This window comes from Girardinichthys multiradiatus, chromosome 7 (genome assembly GCF_021462225.1).
Source record: "Girardinichthys multiradiatus isolate DD_20200921_A chromosome 7, DD_fGirMul_XY1, whole genome shotgun sequence".
NCBI lineage: Eukaryota > Metazoa > Chordata > Actinopteri > Cyprinodontiformes > Goodeidae > Girardinichthys > Girardinichthys multiradiatus.
Window position 1 is genome coordinate 38,161,181 of NC_061800.1, and position 26,222 is coordinate 38,187,402.

The 26,222-nt window shown below is 37.5% G+C and overlaps 1 protein-coding gene across 1 annotated transcript; it reads left to right on the forward strand.

Moving 5' to 3' along the window:
• Window positions 1–23,875: 23,875 nt before the first annotated feature.
• LOC124870944 (C-X-C chemokine receptor type 4-like) lies at window positions 23,876–25,884 on the forward strand. Its single transcript, XM_047369813.1, has 2 exons — window positions 23,876–24,032; window positions 24,225–25,884. The coding sequence occupies exons 1-2, from the start codon at window positions 24,024–24,026 to the stop codon at window positions 25,359–25,361; spliced, it is 1,146 nt and encodes a 381-aa protein (XP_047225769.1). The 5' UTR covers window positions 23,876–24,023; the 3' UTR covers window positions 25,362–25,884.
• The last annotated feature ends 338 nt before the right edge of the window (window positions 25,885–26,222 follow it).

Here is a 26,222-nt window from a genome sequence, read left to right on the forward strand (position 1 = left end):
GAATCTTATTTGAAAAAACATCACAGGACCAAAAATAGAAAGGTAATTCTAACAGATATGCATTATACAAGTGAATACAAAATGGATGCTTTTAAAAATTTGATTTATGACATTTTGTTGCCTCAGAGTTACAAAGCCAGTGAGCAATCATACTCTGTGAAGAAGGAATAAAAAAGCCCTGAAGATAGTTCAAAAATTTGACGATGGAAAGACACAATTTTGCTCAACGTATTATTAGGCCAGGCAGCCGCCAGCATTCAAACACGTTAAATCTCATGAATCACATTGAGTGAGGAAAGGAGAAGTGAAAAGAAAAAAACTACTGCTCCATAATCCCGGGAAAGGGAAAAGGTCAAATGTAATGCAGGAGTCACCATTCCTAAGGTCCTGTCATTGATTCCAGGCAAAATTTGGTGAGAAAGACTAATAAACAGTTTGAACAGTAAAGATATGAGGCAGCTCATTTTAGAGATGCAAGATAAAGTTTAGCTTTAGCTGCATCAAATACAGAAAGGGTGGTTTTTAAGGTCCAGCAAAACAAAGAAATCATCATAATAATCTCGTTTTTCCTCTGATGATTGATTTAGTTCGGGGATTAATTCGTGCAAATCTGAGTAATTGCTAGATATTTCCATTTTTGAATTCTGGCCAGAAAATGTTTTCTTACCAGAAAATGTTTTCTTACCAACACAGTCCTCAAAGTCCGGTAAGGCTGCTATGGTACAAATCATTGTTATAGCTTAAGTAAAAGTTGTTTTTGTACTTCTGATTATTTCTATCATATTCAATTATTCACACAACCCCCATTCATGAACATGTTTCTACATTGTTTGAAATAAAAAATGCAGTATTAGCTTGTATTTCTAATAGTAGTTAGCCTGGTCAATAAACATATCAGTTAGCAAATCCCACTGGAACTAAAGCATGATTAATTTAGGTTAGATGTTATTCCCTGATTCAATTTCCTACTTCAAAGTTAAATCGAACAGCTGCTAGCAGTACTTGTTCTTGGTTCACTGTTGTCATTCAGCTTGTTTTGGGAGTTAAATTGTTCTCCACTGCAGTTCCCTTTTAATCATTGTGCTTCATCAAATCATCATTTCAGCTATCAGCATTCTATGTTATAAATCGTAGATATTTGCTAATAATTGATATCAATATTTTTTCAGCGCACCAATGAAGGCAGCTTGAGAACTGTAGTCTTACATCACAAAAACAAAACAACACAAGCGAAGCATTCAGATTTGTTCTCACTGCTTGATTGGTCAAATACTGCAACATAATGCTGCATTCCACTTTTACACAGAGGGTAAAATTTGAAAGTTTGTAGTTGGAAAAATTAACAAAATGGTTCCGAAAACTCATAGTTGTAGGCCGGAAATTCAGAGGTTTTTCACCGACTCTGACATTGAAAACCCAATATGGCAACTTTGCATAGCTGAAAAATTCAGTTATGACACAGGTAAGATAGATAAAAATAAATCATGAGATTCTGCTTGAGTCACACAAATATTGTCAAGAATTCAGTAGAAGAATCTAAGAATACTGCATGAACGTTAGGAATTAGTTAGGAATCAGTTAACAATATGTCAAATGCATCTAAGAATCAGGTACGATTAAAATTCTATGTGTCCCTATTCTTGACAATCTGTGGGATTTTTCATCAAAATATAGTAAAAATTAATGAGAGACAAGCAGATGTAAATTTTATTTGAATTATGAGTGTTGATATTTTGAAGGTAAAATTTCAATAATTGTTGTTGCCAAAAAACATTAAAAGCTAAAGAGCTTGTTTTTGGAAATATACAAGATACAGTTATGTATTTGAAAAATATATGTTTTCTTTTTGTTCTTTTATTTGGTGTTTTACTTTTCTTTATTACTTATTTTCTGTATTTCTCATTTTTCCATTTCTTTCCAGGGCCAGAGAAGAGATTTGGGCAGTTTTAGATGGTACAATGGCCCTGAGTGATCAAAACAATGCTTCACAAATCCTCGATTGAGTAAAGAACACATAAAAAAGCTTAAGAATAAATAAGGAATTGGTTTTTATCCTTAGAATGGGCAACGAAACTGAGATCTTTTGGATTTGGGAGTTCTGCATCAAAAATTTTGAACAGCTCAAAACCTTTTCAATGAATTCCAGATGGCTCAAGAATTGTAAGAACTGACTAAGAATAAAAAAAATCGGTTACAATTACAGGAACTTATTGAACAAAGAACCCTAAACCTTTGACATTCTTGCCGATTTAGATTTTCTCTGTGGAATAGGGCCATGAGATGTCATTCCCAGATCCAAGTTTTGATTTTGGAGATAATTGTGATAACTTGACAAAATCCATTGTTCCTGGTTTACTATTGCTGGCTGGTATTATAATTTTCCCTACTATAGCTCTACATTACAGGTAATTTGTTTGTTTCAAGTGCCACAAAAAAGCAAGTACCACGAGAGGTACCTGTACAACAGTTTGGAAATAATGATATTAATGTTTTGTTTAACACTAGTTACTTAAATAAGTTTGATTGAATTCCAAAATTAATATAAATAAAACAATTTACCATCTTTTATTCCCACTTCTCCCATTTTTCTTTAAGCACCAAATTGCCCAGGGAAGTATAAATGTAAAGGATTGACATTTTGGGCAAAGCATTCATTTGCTTTATTTGGGAAAAACAAGAGACAATCAATACTCTCCTGTCAACTCTGCAATTATGGAGATGAAGGCAAAGGTCAATTAGCCAAGCTTAGTCTGAATACTGGGAGCAGTGGGAGAGCTTCAATTTTGACTCTCTCTCCAATTATTCAAACTATCCCTCAGCAGCTTAACACTGAGTAATTAACTTGTGCAACATTGTGAGAGAGCACTGAGTGTACACAGTTGTGGTTCAGACAGAGAAACAATGTGCTGAAACTCGTTAGGGAGTTCTGCAAGCAAAGAAGAGCCGAAGATTTAGGTAATTATTCTCAGTGGGACAAATTTAGCTGCCTATGCATTCTCCTACAAAAACTATGATTGCTGTTAAAGATATCTTCAAAGGCTGTTATCAGTTTATAAATAAAAATGCAAAAGATACTTCTAAAATTATTTACTGTCACATCTGAAATGTATTCAGATCTGAAAATTCCAAAGAAATACCTCTTTCAGCCAAACAGCTAGAAGAACAGAAGGATACTGGGCTCTCAAAATTACCTGGTGCCGCATCAAATACCAGTAAAACAGATGTTCCATGATGGACTTTTTCTGTGAATTCTCAGAAAAGCTTTGAAATATTACAGGGCCCAGTTTTTTGTGATATGTGCAAGTCATTATTAGGCACAACCACCTGACTAAATTGCTGACATTTCTTTCAGACTTGTTTTGCCTTTAGCTTTATGGACATTTATGTCTACAAATTATTTTGAGCAAAATAAATTTTTTGTCAGTTTATTTTATAAAGCTTGCTGAGTACCACATGTCATCCTACCCCATGACACTTTCCAGAGAGGTCATAGTGTCATAAATATGAGAGGAAACAGGAACTACTTTCTGTGTTAATTCAGTTCAGTTGTCTAAGTTGGATGACAAAAGTTCCATTTCAACACCAAAAAAGTCACGAGTATAGGTTTTTCAAAAAAACAGCATCGTTGTCTTTTATTGACCACTGGAACTTTTGTGCACTCTTTATTGGCAATGGCTTTTCTAAAATAAATTTAATAGACCACTTAGGATACAGTGTTTGCAATTTTGGTCAAATATTAGCATATTGTCTTGCTTTTCAAGGAAGATAGTGGTAATATTTCTATCTTCAGCATGTCCAGATAGAATAACAAGCAAAAAAGCATAAATATCCAGGTCTTGGTTAATGTGTTCCCCTGCCAATTTCCACCACTAATCTACCAACATTTTATACACATAAACTCTTCTGTAGTTTTTAACTTACACTTGGCTTTTATTTATTATAATGAATAATGAAGAGTAATAAAAAGGCTTAAATGTCACCTTTGGTTGGCTTTTTCCTGTCTGGGGACTTTGGCAAATATTACACTAATCCTATTGCTTAAGGATACTTAGATACTTATCTGTTTTTGCCACTTTACACTTACATAACTGTAATATTCTTTTATCAGGTTTACCTAAGTACACGTATCAGATGCTACAGAATACAATGGCTTGGGTTTTGACAGGTAAACGTAAATATTTGCAAATCACTCCTGCACTGGCTAGAAGAGGCTAAAGGGGAATCAGATGGAGGGCAGAACATAGAGGAACCAATAAAGAACAATGAAAACCAATGAGCTTATATACTGAGGTAAGGGCGGAAAATGGTATTGGATTCAGGTGAGCTTAACCAGGAGAATGTGGAACAGCTGTGGAAGAGAGCAAAAGGGAGACTGAGGACAGGTGACTAATAACCACAAAGGAAGCTGAACAAGACACAGAGAAGCTACAAACCAAGGGTGAAAAGACCAACACTGATCTCAGAGAATAAACTAAAATACTCAGAGAACACAAGAAACAAGCAAGAAACAGGCAAAGGAATGAACCAAATGAACTGAATACCATGTGACCTTTCAAACATAATTAAACAAATAAATAATCAGAAAACCAATACTAAGGAAAATCAAAACCCAAGCATTGAAGGATCTGTTGCTTTTAACAAGTAAAAATGCTAAATGATCATGCAAAGCTACATTTGCCAGAACTGTTAACTACCTACTGTACATGTGCCTTCCATTTCCATCATTGTGTCCCCAGGGAACAAAATGGCCACCAAACCAAAATCATTAAATGATTACCTGAACAGGCACAAAAGGGTTTAGACTACTAATAGATTTCCAAATAGCATGCATGGTCTAAGTCTGTTTGGACTGTTTGTTTTAAAACCTGGATATTCTGCTGATTTTTCTTTGTTTAAAAAAATGAAACATTCAACACATCCACTGAGAAACATTTAGCTTCTGCAAAAAGTGTAAAATGTAGTATAGTAATGACTATGCAGGGTGATTTAAATGAAGCTGTTTTGTTTTATGTCAGAACTTCAGAAGATCAACATAGTTTTCTACTCAACACAATAATAATTTCTACAATAGGCGCTCCAAGTTTTGAGTGTCACAATATTAAAAACATCCTCTAAAAGCATCCAGTCTCAACATCTGCTAATATATGTGTCTATGTCACCTAATTATGACAGAAAACATATAAAACCAGATGGAAAGCTCCCAAGAGGGTTGAGGGGGGCCCTCTTTAACTCTATTATCCCATGCACACACACACATAATTACACAAGCACACACACACACACGTCAATCTAAGACATAAGCAGCTTGTAGATACCAAAGAAAGTAGTTCTTAGATTTCCAGAACTCCCCTAGGGGCAGGAGGTCCATGATGGATCACACATTGATTTGATTTGAAGTGAATGTGAAAGCTGCCATCCTTGCCCTCTGCCAGAGAGGTGAACCATGATTGAGCAATGACTGTCTGGAGGGTTCACTCAGAAAACTGTAAGTGGACAGGCTGGACCTGCTGCTAACAATCACCTTTTGTACAAATCGGCTGGAAATGAATTGTTGATTCACAGGGTGAAACAAAAAAAAACTGAATTTATGCTGCCAGCTATTTTGCCACACAGAGTCTCTGGGCTACTGATCTTTGGCACATGCTAAAATTAGCTTTTCCTACAGTTTCCATGGCAGTAAATAAATAGAAACAATTTTAGAGTTGCTTCATGGGCAAGGGAGATAGACCTAACTGCTATTCTCCTGTTAGCACAAGATGAAATAATGGTGTTATGTGTCACCATTCTTCACCTCTTCACATGTATGAGTCACAGTTTTTAGTGAGGTTCAAATGAGATTCCAAAACACCAGAGACTAGAAAAAAAGATGCAAGAAGATAACTATTTATCCAATGTTTCTGTTATTACACAAAGTATTACAGTAAAAAAAAAAAGTTGTTTCCTCAATTTAGAGATTATGTTGGAAGCATTACATACACCAAACCCACATAAGAGCTGAGATGATTATGCCAGTGTTACAGGATTTTTGGATATTTGTATCCCATTTTAAGAGTGTAAATTCTCTATTGAAGAGCTAAATATCTCATACAGTCATGGGAAATGGTGAGTTTCCATGTCTATCATGTACAGTCATTTTTAAAGTTAAGTACAACCTATGACAGAATAGCTTGTAGAACTTCCTTTAGTTGCAAAAATTATGCATTTCTTGTTTGACTTTATCTCACATTATTGTGGAGGAATTTTGACTCATTCTTCTTTACAACAACATTGCTTCAATTCACTGAAGTTTGCAAGGTACATAAAGAACTCCTCTTACGCCTTTTCAGTTTAACTGAGGTGTGGACTAGGCTATTGATTTTTGGATTTGTTTATTTTTCAACCATTCTGTTTTACATTCTGATGTTCCAATGATCAATTTCCTGTTTCAGGGCAGTTTCATTTGAAGTAATCTGTTAGAGAAATTTCCTCTTATTTGACTGTAGAATATTTTTTTATATGAGGGTGTTCATAACCAACTTATTCTCAGACTGCAAGGCACCCAGGCTCTCTGGTTGCGAAACAGACTCCCTCTCAACTGAGCTTTACAGTTAATATGTTGTGTTTGTGCTTATATATGTTTTGTTTGTTTGTGTTTTTTTGCCATACATATCTACTTTGGTCTCATTTGTCTAAAGAACATTGTTCCTAAGGTCTTGTTCATTTGGACCTCCATTTGGATGAAACTTTGCAAACCTAAGCCCTTTTGTTTATCCAACCATCCATCCATTTTGTATACACGTTTAATCTCTGCAGGGTGGTAGGGGGATGGTATTTATTTCAAGTGTTCAATGGGCAATGGGTTACTGTTCTGGGTAGACAACCTTGCTCCCACACACTCACACCCAAAGGCAATTTAAATTGGCCTATTAACCTAACAGGTTTGTGTACAGTATGAGGGAAACAAAGTATCCAGAGAGAACCTATGCATACACAGGGGAATATGCAAACTCCACACAGAATAATTCAGTCTGTCCTGTGTTTGTATTTATTTATTTAAAATGGGACAATGCATATTAATTAACATGAGCAGAGGTTCACATGTAAATATGCCAGATTTAGCCATTAAGGCTAATTTTCATCTGCAATCCCATAGCAGGTCGGTGTAAAAACATGACTAAGATATGATGCATATACATACAAGACAATTTAAAACAAGCACTTACAAAAATACCTTAACAAAGTGTTAGAAAAACAGTTATACAATGAACACAGAAACAAACATATATTTTTGAAAGACACAATGAATATAAACAATATACAACAGACACATTATTAATAATAAGATGTTAATAAAAGGCTAAATTAGACGATGTGGGCATATTTGATTGTCCAGGCGCCACTTTTTTACTGGTTTAGAGAAAGGTGTTAGTGACAAGATGTTCCTGAGATCTGTAGGAAGAGTGTTCCAGGTGTGTGATGCTCTCACAGAAAAAGACAACTACCCAAAACTGCTTTTTCTAAATGAACGTCACAATCTCCTCAGCTCTGGGCTCGAGTGCTCACACTGTTTCTCAGATGGATGTATTCTTGCATGGTAGGTGGAGCCATTCCATTGAGAATTTTAAATACTAATATCATGAAATTTGATCATATTCTCCAAACTAAGAAAATTATATTTTGATAGAATATGGAGGGACTGTGTCTTTTTGTCTAGAAGTTTCTTTGTACAATCTTTCAACGGGTATTAAAGTGGTTTTACAGGTTTATGTCCAACTGGTCAAACAGTAGTGGATGTCTTATAGAATCATGGCACTGAAGTACATCTTTGTGGCCTTAGTCGTTAAATCAGTTCAATTTTGTCTAAAGGTTGCTAAATTTAATTTAATTTTATTTGATACTTTCTTTACTTGCGATTTGAAAGTAAGTTTAGAATCCATAACAATACCTAACTATTTATTGAGTTTGCCCATCACTGTGTGGTTTGGCTCATCCACAAAACAGGACAGGTCCAAATTACAACAAACAATTACTTCTGCAGAGATGATCATCAGGGCTGACCTTCCCTCCATCCAGGACTTGTACAGATTTAGGGTCAGGAAAAGGGCAGCTAAACTCCACACATCCTGGTCACAAACTGTTTAGTCTTTTACCATCAGGTCGGCGCTACAGGAGCGCTTTTGGAAAACACCAGCCGCCACAATCACAATTTCTTTCCCCAGGCTGTCTCTCGGATAAACACTTAACAGTCAGAGTGCCCAGATTGATGCCATGCATATTTGCATCAATGCAACCACGACCTTCTCTTTTGTAAAAACAGTGTATATATACACATTTTTTAAAAAAACTTTTTATTTTTATTTCCCCTTTTTATCTATTTATATTTTGAATTTTTTCATTGACAGCAAAGTGGAACGGAAGTCAGATTCTTTGTTTGTGTGCACAAACTTGGCGAATAAAGCTGATTCTGATTCAAAAAGGCACTGACTGGCATTCAGGCTCAATACCTTCTCTCTGTAAGGCAGTGCTAACAACTGCCCCAAACCCAATACACCTGAATCAAATGGCTGAATTCCTTCATCAGCATATCATTACTTTTTGAACTTGATCAGACTTCATTAAACCTCCTCAATAGGATGAAATAAGAAATGGTAATTTTGTAGAATGATACTGTATAATGTTAATGTCATTGTGCGGTGATAATGATTAAATCATACCAGAGAATGAGTTTTTTTTACTTACTCTTATTTTTTGAAACCTTTAGCTGCTAAGTAGCTGGCATAAGATGCAGCTAGCTATGTTTAACATTCACACTTGACCAAAGACTTTTTATTATAGTGTTATCATTTTAAATCCTTGTTGAACCCACATGTTTCAAGTCACTTTAAATCTATTCTAGTTGAGCAGGGCATCTTAACTACATCTGAACAAATTTGTATTGATATTTTGCATAATGTTCCTGTTTGTTCCCATGTTCCCATTTATTGTTAAACTTAATGTTACACATTAGTACTTTTTTGGGTTGAAGAAGTAACCCAGTGTGCTCTTTTAAACCCATCTACCAAACCTGGTGTGCTAAATCAATACTGGGCTGGGCTGGTCCATATATGAGAACTGGGTAAGCAAAAATAACCCATATATAATTGTTCCTGTGTCCTATTTACAGGTTTATGTTTCAAGATCAGGTTGAGATTCCAGTTTCTTAAAAATCTGATCTCACAGTAATGATACCATCTATAAGCCTGTAGCAAAAGCTTTCACATTAAAGTGTGAAATATTACAGGAAACCCCTGTGATACCCAGGAAGCAATGTAACCTGCTATTTCTGTGAAATACAATGCAGAAACAAAACAAGAGTGTTTCATGAGAAAAAAACAAAAAAACAAAAGCACTGCTAAACGACTGTTTAAGAAAAGCTTCAATATCACCAGCAGCAGATTGAAAACAAAAAACAGGACTTTGTGTGAAAGACTATAGGTAAGGAGATTCCCAGGTAATTGTATGCAATAAACACTGTAAAACACACAAACGTGCCTGCAAATGGCAAAATGTGACAAGCAGTGACGCACTGAGTAAGAGCAGCACACACACTGCTCTTTCTGTCATAAAGATGTTATTGATGATAACCCAGAAGCTTTGTTGACACTCCTGATAATGACACTTTCTGCCACCTGCCTGGGGTCTGTCCTCTGTGGTCACTGCAGCTCAAAGCATATCTAAGTGTCTCACTTCTCGACAGATAATAATCAGTCTAAACATTACAGGTTCAGAGGAGCCAGTTCCCACCTGAGGCCTGAAAAACCTCTGTCTGTTCTGAGAGTTGTCACACTTTAACACATCCTGTGTTGACCTAATGTGGATAACTCATTTGTAGAAGACATTTGGAATGTGTTTTCACCAAATGGGCTTGTAGAGGTTGAGAAAACACAACGTTTTAGTTGCTAAAGTTTATATTGCCTTGCAAAAGTACCTATACACCTTAAAGGGTTTCACATTTGATGATATTTTAGTTCATTTTTATTTGACAGATCAACACAAACTATTGGATTATTTTAAAGTGAAAGAAAATGGATACATGGATATAAATATCCAGGGCTGAACATCTCACAGAATACTTTTCAATTCATCCCCTGAAAATGGGAGTAGTTTGGCACAACAGCAAACCTACCAAGACACTTAGGGAACACAGCTAATAGGTAGAAGAAGGTGTTCCAGTCAGATTAGACCAGTTACATAGAAATACACTAAAGTCCGTGGTTGTAATGTGATAAAATGTAAAATATTGTTGTATGAATACTAATAACTGGAAGCAAGTTGCATGGGTCTTGTCTTGATGGATTGGCTTTCTTGTGCAAATTAAGTGCTTTTGCTGCTCTAAAACAGTGACCAGTGCCCATCCTGTATCCTGTCATAAACAACTCCAAGGCAAAATAATCAATGTCAGAGGACTGGAGACTCTTTGCTTCATGTCTTTGTTTACACAAAAAGACAATAATCCTCACAGATTTGGGGCAGTGGGAGGTGTGGGGGGGTTGTTGACAGCGTTGTGTATCAGCGGCTGGATCTACAATCTCTGCATCCTTTAGAAAAGTTCAGAATTCCAATTGTGCAGGAAAAATAAACCTGAGGGCAGCTGAATACAAAAGGGGCGTGGGTCCTCAACGATTGAGCTGAAGATCAGAAGGCTGAATGAGCCCTCAAAATGGGTTTGTTTGGCCGTAAATGCTTGTATTGTTTTAAATCCAAGAGGCACTACCATTTTGGCTCCATACAAGCCTGAGTATGCCACAATGTTTGACTACTGTCGAAGAGCTTCTTGTGTTTTCACCTGAGATGCTTACCAGCACAGGAGAAAACACTCAACAAACAACAAGTGTACCGGTGCAAGCTTCAGGTAAAACATAAAGCTGGCTCATAATCTGAAGTGTTTGACATTCACGAGAGGCTCCAGCCTGATCGGCAGACTATGACTAACTGTCTGACTCATAATCTGTGAGTGAAAGCAGAAAAGATATATATATTGTGCATCACCAACCGCTACATCCTGAAAACCACAGAAAGAAGAAAATAAAACAACTATTTGTTCTTGGTTTGGCTGCAGGCAGTCAGTGGAGATGGTGTCATCTTTCAGTCAGGGAGGCACAACAGAGGCGGTGGACTGTCCCTCTGGCCCCAGGTGATGTATGTCCCTCTGTCGGTACTTTGTTATGGTCCGGTGCTGGACATCGCTCCAGACCAGAGCTTAATGTCACAACAAAAAGATGGTCACATGATTGCATCCAGTTTGCAAGTTTTCCACCACTGTGGTTAAATAATAAATATAACATGTTTTTCTGTGTTGAGTGGTGCAATGATTCAGGAAACTGCCAGAGGCTATAGCTTTTATGCACAAAGCTTTTGAAAGGTTAATGTGGACTGTTTAAAAGAATAATCTGATGCTTCTTGACTTGTATTAGGCTTTCTCCAAACTCCCAATAAATGATGTTCAGTGATAGATTTTTTTGTAGAATATCACAAGTTAAAACATGGCATAAACTGTTTTAAGCTTAAATGCATTTGATATTATTAGTCCATTTACACAATAAATTAATGACAAATGCACACCATTTGTGTAGCAGATGAGCCAGAGAATTAATGTTTTTAACTCCTGAAGGTGCAAGCAGCTAAAGCTTATATGAGTTTGGAAAAGGACAGATAATTAGCTTTTGTGTAGAACATCACAACCTACCCTCAAGCCTTTTTTTGTTCTCAAAGTATGTGACACTATTATATAATATCTACAAGCTGCAATAAACTATGTAAAGACACATGTTCCTAAACAGTTGATGGCTAGTATTTGCTAAGTAAATGTAGATGGTGGTGTGATGTGTACAGTTTTATGATTTATGGCATATTTATATACTATATAATATTGGAATGACACTGGGAATACATATTGAACACACTTACAGAAATGTTATTTAATACTTTGTGAAAAAGCCTTTCTTGGTAATGACAAGTTAAAGATAATCTATGGAGAAACTGGTCAAATGCATTCCTCAGGCGTGATTCTGTCCCATTCTTCAAAAGAAACTGTTGTAAAATCTTGAAGGTTTGTTCAAATCGTCTACAGCAAACTATAAACAAGGTTCAATGTACTTTTTGTTCAGCAGTGGAGTCTTGCACAATGCTTTAACATAGGCTCCGTTGCAGTTGAGTGCTTTACTTATTGTTTTCGTGGGAAAAACTGAAGCTTCTGAAGCTCTCTTGGACAACTCGTGATTGTTCTTTTGGTTCCTCTATCAGAAAATCTTACTTGGGACATCTTGCTGTGGCTGGTTTATGGTAAAATTCTGTTCCGAAATATGGCTTCAACGCTTCTCACTGGAACATTCAGAACTTTTCAAATGCAACTGAAACCTTTGAAATTATTATGTCATGAGAGATATTTTTGGGAAGATTTCTATGTTTCTATGTTATATGTTTTTACCAGGCAGACCACTCCGTGCAATTCTTTGCTAAAGGGAAAACTTTTTTACTGACTGTTTTCCTGTACTCATGTCTGTATTCTAAATTGTAACATTTAACATTTTCACTTACATTCAAAAGTTCAAAAAATAAATTGCAAAGTTTTAAAATAAAAACCTGCCAAAATGGTTTGAAAGGCAATCTTATGGACTTCATTTGACATTATTTTAAAAACAACACAACAAAAATAAACTTGCAAGAATGCAAAATAGATTTGCATGGATCATGGCATGGAAAGCAGTGATGGCTTCATATTTATAATTTCGAATTAATGTAAGCTAAAAGTAATACCTGTAATCATAGTGGTAGGCTTGCATCAAGAGAAATGCTGGCTTGGCAACAGATTGTTGTCCTCTTTTTGTCATTTGACTCTGGAAAACCTATCTGCTCTCATCTGGCCTATTGTTCCTGTTAACTCGGATAATCATGACTGAGCTTAGCTCTCACCCACATCTCAGTTCTTTCAACCAAGCACACAGGCCAGATGGAGGACCTCCACCTGCAGAGCAACTGAAAGGACACTCGCCATTGTCTTCTGTCCCATGTGAATGTAACACAGTGGTTTCCAAGTAAGAAAAAAGTAAATCAAAGAACTCTTGCAGAATATGATTTAAAGTTTTTATTTTGCATCTTGATGCACAGAGGCACTGGCAGTTACATTGCCTTGTTTCTTTTAAAAAATATAAAAGAGCAGGTTCAAAATTGAACATATAAACTGGCATGCAAATGACAGTTTATATGTTCAATTTTGATGTTTAGATTTATTCAAAGAGGGCAATTTGGATTGTTTTAGTTTATTTACTGTTCAGCTATCACAGATGAACTCCTTGATCCACAGGAGGCCATTTGGCCAGTGTTAAAATATTGCTGCAAGATAAAAACCACAATGGAGACGTTGGTGAAAAAGGAAAAGCAACCCTGATTGCATTTATCATGGGCTCATAGAAAACACCCTTCCTTTGCAACAACTGGCTGCCTTTCTCAAGCAATCTTGTGACTTGCCTTGGAACTATGCCACACTTGAGATATATTTCTCCCCTAACTGCTCGAGGGCATTGTCACCCTTTTCAGTTTTTTTATTGGTTCATGACCTCGTGTCTAATTCTGCAAGGACTCCATGTCCGGACAGGCAGCAGAAGGATTCGGGCTAATAAGCGTGAAAATGTTCAGAGTGGTAAAATAAGCTGCCTTTCATTTGTCCCCCACCAACAATGCCAGACCAACAGTGTGTGGCGTAAGCTTGTTAGTACCCAGCAAGAATGATAAACCGTGACACTTTGGGCAATCAATACTTGAAACTGAATGAGATATTTGAGGTCTCCTTAGTAAAATCCACTGAGGAAGTTACTTCAAAGTCTCACGATTTTGTTCAAACTGTAGTAGCTTTAGCTTCAAGTTACTGGCATCCCTGATAAAACTTTGTAGGAAGCTATTTATTGCAGTAGAATAATCTCACATGGAAAAAGTGTTAAAAACCTATCCTTTGATTTAAGGGCTTTTATGCAGTGGAAATAATAATTGATTTTTAGTTTAAATAATTATTTTTGCAAACTCACTAGTAGTACAAATATGTGCAGCTATAGCAATTTCTGTAGGATAAATTGAACTAATATTAGGACCTTTTAAAAATAAATCCTTAGCTTTCTGTAAATATTATGTGACACAGAAGCCGCTTTCTCTTAGCTACTCTTCAAAATGAGAAATACATGAGAACATGCCGTTAAAATAATGATTCAAATGCCAAAATTATTGGCAGATTTTGATATAAAGGTATTATCATTCAACTGAGAAGTTTCTGACAATAGACAAGTCAGGCAACTCTCAAAAGATAATAAAAAATGTAAAGGGAGTTTAAAAATATATTTATCAGTTTTTATTTACATTTCATTTAAAACGAAATACTCATGAGCTCAACATCTTGGAGGTTGAAAGGCCTTCTTGCCATTACCCTAATTTTACAGTAGCTCCACCCCCCAGAGATTCTCTATCAGATTCAAGTTGGGATATCAATATTACTCCTAGTCTGAAGAAACATGTTAAATTTAAAGATTGCCTAAATGCTGAGTAAGTCACAAAATTGAAATAAGAAAATGGCATTTGGCCTTAAGTAGCCATGTCCACAGTCAGAGCAATAATTTAAAAGTGTAATTATTGTGTGGGGTGGGGGTCTCCATAACAACCATTAAACGATGTTTACATGCCAATGGGTTGTTTGGGAGGCATGTCAGGAAACGGCCTATTCTGTCCCATCACAGACATAAAAGAGTGGAGCTTTTACTAGAACTCTACTGGGATTTAAACTGGTATGGTGTTTTGGTCCTACAGAACTTACATTGAGCTATTTATGAAAAGCATTTTAGGTGCATGCACTGTAAAACTAAAGGTTTTAAAGCAAAGCACCTCATAGACATTATTTAGTACAGTGGATTCTCTGTGATGCTGAATAATACAGAAATGGTTTACTAGACCTAAATCAAACCTTCCATGGCCATCTCAGTCAATAGACCTGAATCCTTTGGTAAACCTATAGAGTGAGCTGAGAGAAGACAACATCATTGAGGACCCACAAAGATCTATAGAGATCATATTACTGAGGAAGAAATACATTTCTTTTAAGGACTTTTCCACAACTTTACTTGATCTGGTAATGGTAGTGAATAAATCAAATAGTGGAGTGTTAATTAGTAACAAAAAAGAAGATTCATCAAATTTTATAATGTCAGTGCCAATTTCTTTTTTTTTTTTTTTTTTTACTGATAGGCATAATTGTTGATATTTTTAACTGAAACAATGGGATTTGAATGTAATTTTTGTCTTGCCACACAGGTTTCTGCACAGGTCTGGATTTTACACAAAATTCATTAAGGTGCTCTGAACTTGACTCAAGGGTCATGCAAAAAGTGTTTAAATGGACCAATAACACAGAAAAGTAGGAAGTTTATATGGGTGAAGTCCAAAGATAAGGAGCAAGCTTTGTCCTTAAAGTGGTTCCATTGTTCAAATCCAAATTCTTTCTTTGAGCACAAATATAAATGGCGGGCACTCCGGATGCTTTTACATTTTACACATTTGTCTGTAAATATGTATAATAATAAAATTTTCTTTATGTCCACTAAATCCCTTCCTTTGCAAGTGGAAGTTCTTAAGAGTCACTCAGATGAAGAATAACACAGTGAGTTTATAGGCTCTTAAAAGAAAATAAAAGTTATTAATTTTTTTTATCTAACTCATTGAGGCTTGATGTGTCGTGTCTTTGAACAAGACAAAGCCCAAACAATGGTGTTGAACATGTGAAGGATGGCTCTCATATTGGCCTTGAGCCACCAACCGTAAACACACACACACACACGAACACTATAACCAACCTTCTACCTTGAAAAACAACCACACAGACAGAAAAAACAACAGAAAGGCGGCAGAACATTGTCTGATGAAAAGATAAAGAAGTTAGGCATTCCAATGTGAATAATGAACAAAGTATGCATAGAGATTCAGGGATGCATTCAGATCATCTAAGGTCATTTGGAAACAGCAGCGTTCACACTTCAGTCCTAGAGTATTTATGGAGGCTGTAACACATAAATTATGTCCAAAAAACATTCTGTTCATTACTTAGACTATGTGAATACTAATATAATAATATGCGGTTAACCATATTAATGAATGATAAACAGAGATGTTCCTGAGTACAAACATAATAACTGTTTATGATGTATATGCAAACACGTGCAGTTCTTCTTTGCACGCACTGAGCCAGAATGCAAATATGTTTCTTTGCAGTGTCCAGACATGAGATTAAAGGTGTTTGTGTCAAATCTTTTAGTGCTTTTGTAGCCAGCGCCCAAAATCAGCCTGACTAACAAACCTTGGATGTTATTTCGTGTTTTGTGATTTTTAAAAACACAGGAAAATGATATTTGAGCAGAGCTATCATTATGAATAATGATTCTGTGCAGACTTGCAGGGATTAGTTGGAACTGGAGACTTGGTGCTGTTGACTGAGCAGCTCTGCTCATTCTTCTCTTTATCTCACCGACATTCTCCTGCCTCGTTTCAATAGCCATTCTTCACTGGAGAGGGCCCTTCGCGGTCATTCACACTTTTCCCAATCTGTATTCTAAGTAGTTCGCAGATCTTTTGTATTCCGGGCCGATAGCAATCTGACTCCTGATGCTGACATGGGGGGGCTGTAGGTGTCCTCGAGGAACCAAAAATAAATGTCTTTTACCTCTTGGAGTGTGAAATCTTTTATAATAAAACCAAACTATATGTGCACATCGAGTCAAGACGTGATGGAAAAAATAGCAAAGCACTGTTTTTAAGGCTATGCAAGTGTAGGCATCAAATATTAGGTTCTTTATGTATAAAACTATACTTAAAATGCCAAGATAAACAATTAGAAAATGTCAAAAATCACCTGATATGAAAAAAGAAACAAACATGACTTTCTGTCACCAAGTATGAAATACAAAACTGTGAATTCAGAAACATTTCCTTTTGGGAATTTTGATAGTTTATAAATCATACACGTTTTTCAGAGCATCAAAAAGGGAACAGTAATGAAAGTGATTTGGAGAATGTAAATAATGAAATGCTGTATGCATTTTTGGTGAAATGCCAGGGCCTGCTTGGAGACAGATAATGTAGTAACTGCCTGTCTGAATAGTGCTGATAAGAGCATCATAACCATACAGAGGCCTTTCTTTGACAGTTTCTTCTCTGCAGGAGTGCAGCTGCAGGCAGATCTGAAGGACAACATGCTCAGGATTAATCCAGCTACATTTATAAGCCTTAGCACATTAATTTATTTTCTTTATGTCTCTTGAGTGTGATTGATACAGTATGTCTCGATTGTTGTAATATTGAAAAAGCTGTAATATTAGGAAGTTATAAATGTTTACATTCTCTTTAAATAACTACATATCTTCTCATTTTCATTCATTTTATTCATTCATCTTCTGTACTGCTTATTCCATAGTGGGTCACGGGGGGGCTGGTGCCTATCTCCAGCAGTCTACGGGCGAGAGGCGGGATACACCCTGGACAGGTCGCCAATCCATTGCAGGGCAACACAGAGACATATAGGACAAACAACCATGCACACACTCATTCACACATAAGGGCAATTTAGACAGACCAATAAACCTAACAGTCATGATTTTGGACTCATTCATTTCAGATTTCATTCGTTCTTTAATTTATGCGTTTGTAGAACTGCATTCTGAGCTTTTTACTGCCACTCAACTGGCTCTCAAACTATGGTACAACTTCCACTGTTAGTATTTGGGCTGCTTTTAGTGGTACTCAGAAATGTGGTCTCAATTGTTTGCAAGGTTTATTTGAACAAGTTAACTGTGTTGTAGAGCAAATTAGCACTAATAACAAAATTGCTCAAGCACTTCAATCTTTGCATCAAACACATACTTCTCAAAAGAGAAGAAGTGTTTGGAAAATGTATGATTTACTGAAGCAGAATACGGTGAAACAGGAAGACATCTGAGATCAAAACTTGTATTTTAATTACATTAAATCCAATTTAATAGTGTCCTGGCTCCAAGTTGGAAAACTAGTGGGATGAGCTAATTAACTTGCTTGGTAACCAAACTGACTAAGCCTCTAGGTCAGTTCATGCCTTTGCAATTTTGTTTCACTATTTTGTACAGACTCATTGCCATTATGTCCCTTGTTTGGATCCATATACTTAAACTGTTGTGTATCAGTTTATTTATATTTGTGGTTAAATAGTTTTTTGATGAAACAAGAGGTCATAAAAAAGTTAAAATCATATAATTATATTGATAATTATATTACATATAATTTAAATTAATTCTGCATTATTGTCTTAAAACTTTGTATTACACTCTATTTCTATTTATTTTGAGTCAGATGCCCATTTGGGCAAGTTGACTCATGAAACATGACAGATTATGACATTATAACTCTAAATTACTTCCTGCTGGTAGCTATTATTTATATCTACCATTTAGAGTTATTCTGGTAGATATAAATAATATCTACCAGTAGGAAGCTACTATTTATATCAGTAAATGGTTCCTAGTGGGTATAAACTAAAATGCCCTGCAGCAGATGGTTCCTACAGGAAAATATTTAGGACAAAATTAATAAAACTACAAAGGTACAAAATGGTAAATACCAAGCGAACCGTTAGCAAAATCAGCTAATTATATGTTTTTCCACATTTGTACTTTCAAGCAGAGTTGTAATTCATTCAATAAAGAAGGTTGTATACTACGTGTGTGAAAACTTTTGAAACTTTCAGATCACATAATTAAATCACATTTTTCAGATAAACCCCTCTGAGCACATTTTCATTGAATGCAAAAAGAAAAGTAACATTGCAGTCCACCTAAACAAGGTGAACAGCTGAATGGAAAAGGGTAAAAGACATCCACTACCCACTTGCAAAACACTTTTGTTACTATTTTGGGGAAGAAAAGGGAAAATAACTGATCAAAACAGACATGGAGAAACGCAGTGATCATTGGAACTGCAACTAAAATCAAGAAAGCACCAAAGAAACAGAACTCAGAAAGAACTAAACGACCATGACCTCATTATGGTGTTGCATGGAAAACTTGGTATGTACCGAGGTGCTAAGTGCAGTAAAAGCCTTTCAACCACCGAAGAACAAAAAGTGAAAAACATCTCCCAAGATAGGGGATTTTAGACACAGCATCAGGGAAAACAGAAAGTGTCTAAACTTTCATCAACCTAATGATTTCCAGTCATATGATGAAGAAGCATGACAGAGGTCAGTGTGAACTGGACTCTGTTTTTTGGACAAACGTGAAAGTAACGGTCAGTAATGTCCAGCTCTTCTAAGGAAAACAAGTCACAGTGGCAGGAGTTTCATTTCAGATTTAACTATTTGGCCACTGTGATTGAGCAAGAATTACAACCTTATTTCCAAAACTTCCTCCATTTGTAACAGTGGCCTGCACACTCTAAAACTCTAAAGATCACTGCTTCTACTTCGCAACTGTGGTGTACTTTCAAGATCAACTGCACCTCTAGCTAGAGTCAGTTTTCACAGCTAAACCTCCCACCAACTGCTTATTTGTGATATATGTTTTCAGTGCTGTGCTGTCTGATATGAAAACAATCATTATCTGTCTCTTAAGTCTAACTCCCATCGTAAAGCAGATGCAAATACATATTTGCAAACTCCCTTTGGGACACGTAGGATGTATCAGAGAAATCAATGGTGCAGATCAACTTTGCTCTCACATATCAAAGACCCATGTATGATATTCAGTTTCAAACAAGCCCGTGGATGTCAGAGAAAGAAGTTTTATATCGCCTGGCTTTGCCAACACTACTCTAATGAAACCCTCAGACCATGAATTCTCAGCACATCGAGTCTCCAAAGTAGTTTTTCATAGAAACCCCCACGTCCAGTGACGTGGCAGTTTCTATCAAATCCCCTGGGGATTCAAACATAACAATCATTGAGAAGTGATATAATGTGGATTCCTCCTGTGATGAAAACCATCATCTGACATGTCTATGAAATGGTTTGTAGAGTGGGAATGTACATTTAGAAAGCATCCAAACATGGTAATATCAGCCTACATGTCAGACAGAGGTAAAGGAAGGAAAAGCATGTCTGAACCTGCAGAGATTCAATTCAATTCAGTTTATTTATATAGCGCCATTTCAAAACACATGTTGTCTCAAGGCACTTCACAACAGTCAAGTACATACATTCCAATTAATCCTAACAATTGAACAGTGCAGTCAGAGTTAACTTTTTATTCAAATTGGATAAAAAGTTTTTCTATCTAAGGAAACCCAGCAGATTGTATCCAGTCAGTGACTTGCAGCATTCCCTCCTCCCGGATGAGCATGTAGAGACAGTGGACAGTCACTGGTGTTGACTTTGCAGCAATCCCTCATTCTGAGCATGCATGTAGTGACAGCGGAGATGAGGCCTGCGAAGGATTTGTAGAATTTCCATAAAACTTTACAAGAGGGGCTTCGTTAAGAGGCTTTACTTTTTCTCTTCAGCACTTATAATGACTTTAGGAGTATTTAAAATAAAATAAAAAAACGTTTTACAAGTTTTCAACTTGTAATAAGTGATAAAATGTGTGTATTCTGTTGATGGTATTACTAAGAAAGTTCTCAGCAGTTTGCTTGAACTGGCCAAATAATCTGGATAAATCATGAACATCTATTTTGCTGGGACACATGCCCTAGAATACAAGTTCTGTTTCAACAGAAAGTAGACCCCACTAAACAACAAAGTCCATAGTGATCCACTTTAGACACGTCATCTGTACCAAACAGTAATTGCACTGTATGTATCAAAACATCTTTTGATCCTCAAAATGGGAATATTGTTTCACAAAAGGATCTCATTGTACTGAAGAAGACTTGAAATGATTTGATGCTTCTATTTTCATGTGCTGTTCAGTTTAGAGCATACTAAATACAAAGCCTAGTACTCTGCTGAGGTGTTAAGAAAGCACAAGTTGCTCTAATAGCTGCCTTCCGTTTGTATGCAATGTTGGGTTTGGTGTCTCTTATCTTCCTCTTCACAATACTCCATAGAGTCTATATTGGGTTTAGGTCAGGCCAGTTTTCTGGCCTAATCAAGTGAAGCGGTACCATGGTGAGTAAAGCAGGTATTGGTACTTTTGGCAGTGTGGACAGATGCCCAGTACTGCTGGAAAATAAAAGCAGCATTTCCATAAAGCTTTGTCAGCTGAGAGAAGAATTAGGTGTTCCAACATTTACTGACTTTGAACTTGATAAAACACAGTGGACCAAAACCAGCAGAAGAAATAGTTCAATAAATAATCACATATAGCAGAAACTTCACACTGGACCTCAAGCAACTTGGATTATGTACCTCTCCACCCTTCCTCCAGACTCGGTGACCTTGATTTACAAGTAAATTGCTGCACAACAATCAAGTTGTTTTTTCTCCTTAGCCCAAGGAAAATTATTCTAATGTTCTCTCTGGTTCAAGAGTGGATTGACACAAGAAATGCAGTTGTAGCCCATGTCCTGGATGCGTTCATGTGTGGTAGGCCTTGAAGCACTGCGGTGCTTCAAAGGCTACTGCTTTAAAGCTGCAGTCAATACCTTATGAATCTTCCCCCAAATTCTTGACTGGGTTTTGTTATAGAATGCATCTTTAATGCATCTTTTTTAACCACACTTTTTTCTTCCACTCAATTTTCCATTAACATACAACAATATAATTGGTTTTGTCCGGAAATAAGCTATATACAGAAATATGGAGACATGTGCCAAGAACTGTGGGAATATTGACAATTTATCTAGTTTGTTGGGAGCAGTGCTGATCTCCCAGCTGCTGGAAGAAAAATATCTTTTGTGGCTTATCCTCCTTGTGGAGGGTGTGAGTTACCATCTGTTGAACAACTGTCAAGTGAGCGATCTTTCCCTTGATTGAGTAAGATACAGGTCCTTCTCAAAATATTAGCATATTATGATAAAGTTCATTATTTTCCATAATGTCATGATGAAAATTTAACATTCATATATTTTAGATTCATTGCACACTAACTGAAATATTTCAGGTCTTTTATTGTCTTAATACGGATGATTGTGGCATACAGCTCATGAAAACCCAAAATTCCTATCTCACAAAATTAGCATATTTCATCCGACCAATAAAAGAAAAGTGTTTTTAATACAAAAAACGTCAACCTTCAAATAATCATGTACAGTTATGCACTCAATACTTGGTCGGGAATCCTTTGGCAGAAATGACTGCTTCAATGCGGCGTGGCATGGAGGCAATCAGTCTGTGGCACTGCTGAGGTCTTATGGAGGCCCAGGATACTTCGATAGCGGCCTTTAGCTCATCCAGAGTGTTGGGTCTTGAGTCTCTCAACGTTCTCTTCACAATATCCCACAGATTCTCTATGGGGTTCAGGTCAGGAGAGTTGGCAGGCCAATTGAGCACAGTGATACCATGGTCAGTAAACCATTTACCAGTGGTTTTGGCACTGTGAGCAGGTGCCAGGTCATGCTGAAAAATGAAATCTTCATCTCCATAAAGCTTTTCAGCAGATGGAAGCATGAAGTGCTCCAAAATCTCCTGATAGCTAGCTGCATTGACCCTGCCCTTGATAAAACACAGTGGATCAACACCAGCAGCTGACATGGCACCCCAGACCATCACTGACTGTGGGTACTTGACACTGGACTTCTGGCATTTTGGCATTTCCTTCTCCCCAGTCTTCCTCCAGACTCTGGCACCTTGATTTCCGAATGACATGCAGAATTTGCTTTCATCCGAAAAAAGTACTTTGGACCACTGAGCAATAGTCCAGTGCTGCTTCTCTGTAGCCCAGGTCAGGCGCTTCTGCCGCTGTTTCTGGTTCAAAAGTGGCTTGACCTGGGGAATGCGGAACCTGTAGCCCATTTCCTGCACACACCTGTGCACGGTGGCTCTGGATGTTTCTACTCCAGACTCAGTCCACTGCTTCCGCAGGTCCCCCAAGGTCTGGAATCGGCCCTTCTCCACAATCTTCCTCAGGGTCCGGTCACCTCTTCTCGTTGTGCAGCGTTTTCTGCCACACTTTTTCCTTCCCACAGACTTCCCACTGAGGTGCCTTGATACAGCACTCTGGGAACAGCCTATTCGTTCAGAAATTTCTTTCTGTGTCTTACCCTCTTGCTTGAGGGTGTCAATAGTGGCCTTCTGGACAGCAGTCAGGTCGGCAGTCTTACCCATGATTGGGGTTTTGAGTGATGAACCAGGCTGGGAGTTTTAAAGGCCTCAGGAATCTTTTGCAGGTGTTTAGAGTTAACTCGTTGATTCAGATGATTAGGTTCATAGCTCGTTTAGAGACCCTTTTAATGATATGCTAATTTTGTGAGATAGGAATTTTGGGTTTTCATGAGCTGTATGCCAAAATCATCCGTATTAAGACAATAAAAGACCTGAAATATTTCAGTTAGTGTGCAATTAATCTAAAATATATGAAATTTAAATTTTCATCATTACATTATGGAAAATTATGAACTTTATCACAATATGCTAATATTTTGAGAAGGACCTGTATAACATAACAAATAAAAAAATTTTTTTAATTATTTTAAAAATTTATATTTTAATTGGTCTTATATATTATTCTTTATTATTAGAACCAATGTTTTTATTTAGCTATGTCTGGGTCTAGGCTTTATTTTATTCAGCTCTCCTTCAATACTCATTTTTCTTTATATCTAACAACGCCCCTAAATGCGACCGTTATTTTAAGCTTTAACGTCGTTTTCTCGCAAACTGAGAAGTCTCACATGTTCCGCCCAGCATCATGCGGAGTGTTTTAGGGTTTTATAGAGAAGCTGTTTTTGGAAACCTCATGCACATACAGACACGCCTCCACCTTTTCCTCCTCCTCTGGGAGGCTGGGTCGGGGGCCGGCTGACTGTGCCTACTTAATGTGGAAGGTCCGCTTGCAGACCGTCACAACTAATCATCGTGCTGAACACGCAAACACATTGTCGCCAAAACTTTACATGATCGACGAGAATTAAACATGGCAGAGGTGAGTTCTGTTGTTTTTCTTAACTGAAGCAACGCTTGCGTCAGGTTTTGCTTCATGCTGTTTCCTATATGAAAAAACATGTGCTTACAGCTTTGTTGTTATTCTTAAGAGCAGTACTCTCCCTAGTTTGTAAAAAAATTTTCTGGCTTTTATGAGTTTAAAACTAAAAAAAACACCGTTTTTTCTATTTAGGAGGACTTTGTATATGAGCTGTTTTTCGACAACAGCACTGACAACAACTCTGAGGGGTCTGGAGACTTTGACCTAAACATCCAGGAGCCATGTGGTCAAGCGCTCAGCAGTAACTTCAACAAGATCTTCCTCCCAACGGTTTATGGAATAATATTTGCCCTGGGGATTGTCGGCAATGGACTGGTCGTTGTCGTCATGGGTTACCAGAAGAAGGTCAAAACTATGACGGATAAGTACCGGCTCCATCTCTCCGTTGCAGACCTCCTGTTTGTCCTCACGCTGCCTTTCTGGGCCGTGGACGCTGTCAAGACGTGGTACTTCGGAGGCTTCCTCTGCGTGTCAGTGCACATGATTTACACGGTGAACCTTTACAGCAGCGTCCTGATCCTGGCCTTCATCAGCTTGGACAGGTACTTGGCGGTCGTCCATGCCACCAACAGCCAGGCCACAAGAAAGCTGCTAGCAAGCAGAGTGATCTACGTCGGAGTGTGGCTGCCTGCTGCCATCCTGACTGTGCCTGACCTGGTGTTTGCCCGAGTCCAGGATGTACAAGATGTAAGCTCCTCCAGCTACCTCTTCATGGAGGACAGCATGGAGAGTGCCAGTTCTAGAACAATCTGTCAGCGCATCTACCCAGTGACAAGCAGTCTGATATGGACAGTGGTTTTCCGCTTTCAGCACATCCTGGTGGGCTTCGTCCTACCCGGACTGGTCATCCTCATCTGCTACTGTATCATCATCTCCAGGCTCTCCCAAGGTGCCAAGGGCCAGGTGCTGAAGAAGAAAGCTCTGAAGACGACGGTAATCCTCATCATTTGCTTCTTCAGCTGCTGGCTGCCCTACTGCATTGGCATCTTTGTCGACACCCTTATGATGCTGAACGTTGTGTCCTCTAGCTGCGAGCTGCAGCAGGCAGTGGAGACGTGGATCTCCATCACTGAAGCACTGGCCTACTTCCACTGCTGCCTGAACCCCATCCTCTATGCCTTCCTGGGTGTGAAGTTCAACAAAACTGCCAGGAGCACGCTCACGATCAGCAGCAGATCGAGCCAGAAAGCGACTCTCATGACCAAAAAACGAGGACAGATTTCTTCTGTGTCCACAGAGTCCGAGTCTTCCAGCGTTTTGTCAAGTTAACCGACAGTCAATGTTGGGAGTTCTTGACTTTATACACTCAGGAGAGACTAAAAAAACTAAGCTTTATTTGAATGAACTTACTACATTTTGTACAAATGTAAAGAAAAAAATATCGTTTTTTTGGGGTTTTTTTTTTTTACCTGGGCCTTTGCATGCCTTGAAAACTGCAACTGTGTGTTTTTGTTACATTTCCTCCCAATTGTTTGGCTCCTTAAGTAGCATTGTGTCCTGGACAGTACCTCTTTTCCATTGAAGATCCATTATCTCTGTTATCATCTTCACAGACTGTGATGCTCAAACTAGGGCTCCGTTTTAATTGGTCTTAACCGTTTTTATCCATTAGTAGCTGCTTTTTGTACATAGTTTTCTGTAGCATTTTTTGTGTTCGCACTTAGGTTGCGTGAATAAATAAAAGCTATAATTTATTGCTGTCGTTTACACTGGGCTTATGCTTGATTTAAGAAGGTTGCTTTTTGTACCTGTTTTTTACTGTAAAAATAAAAGTGTCCTGTACTTTCCATGACTTTTGTGTGATGAGGGTTTTTACCGCTCCTTCTTCCCTTTGGGGAGTATGTGGGTGAGTAGTGGTGTGGGGGTGGAAAGTCTCCTAACAAATGTCACCACCTGAACGCCTGTAATGCAGGGGGACTGTGCAGACAGACCCTGTAATTGCAGGAACATCTGTGCACTTTACATCTTAAGCAGACAGCAACACAAAAGCAAACAAAAATCTCCTAGAATTAACCTCCATATGGCTCACAAACAAAGAAATGAGCAAGTTTCCCCTCTGACTTATTTTCTTTCTTTTCCAGTTTGCAAGATATACTGCCTTCATTATGTTTGGCTTGTAAACAAGCAATA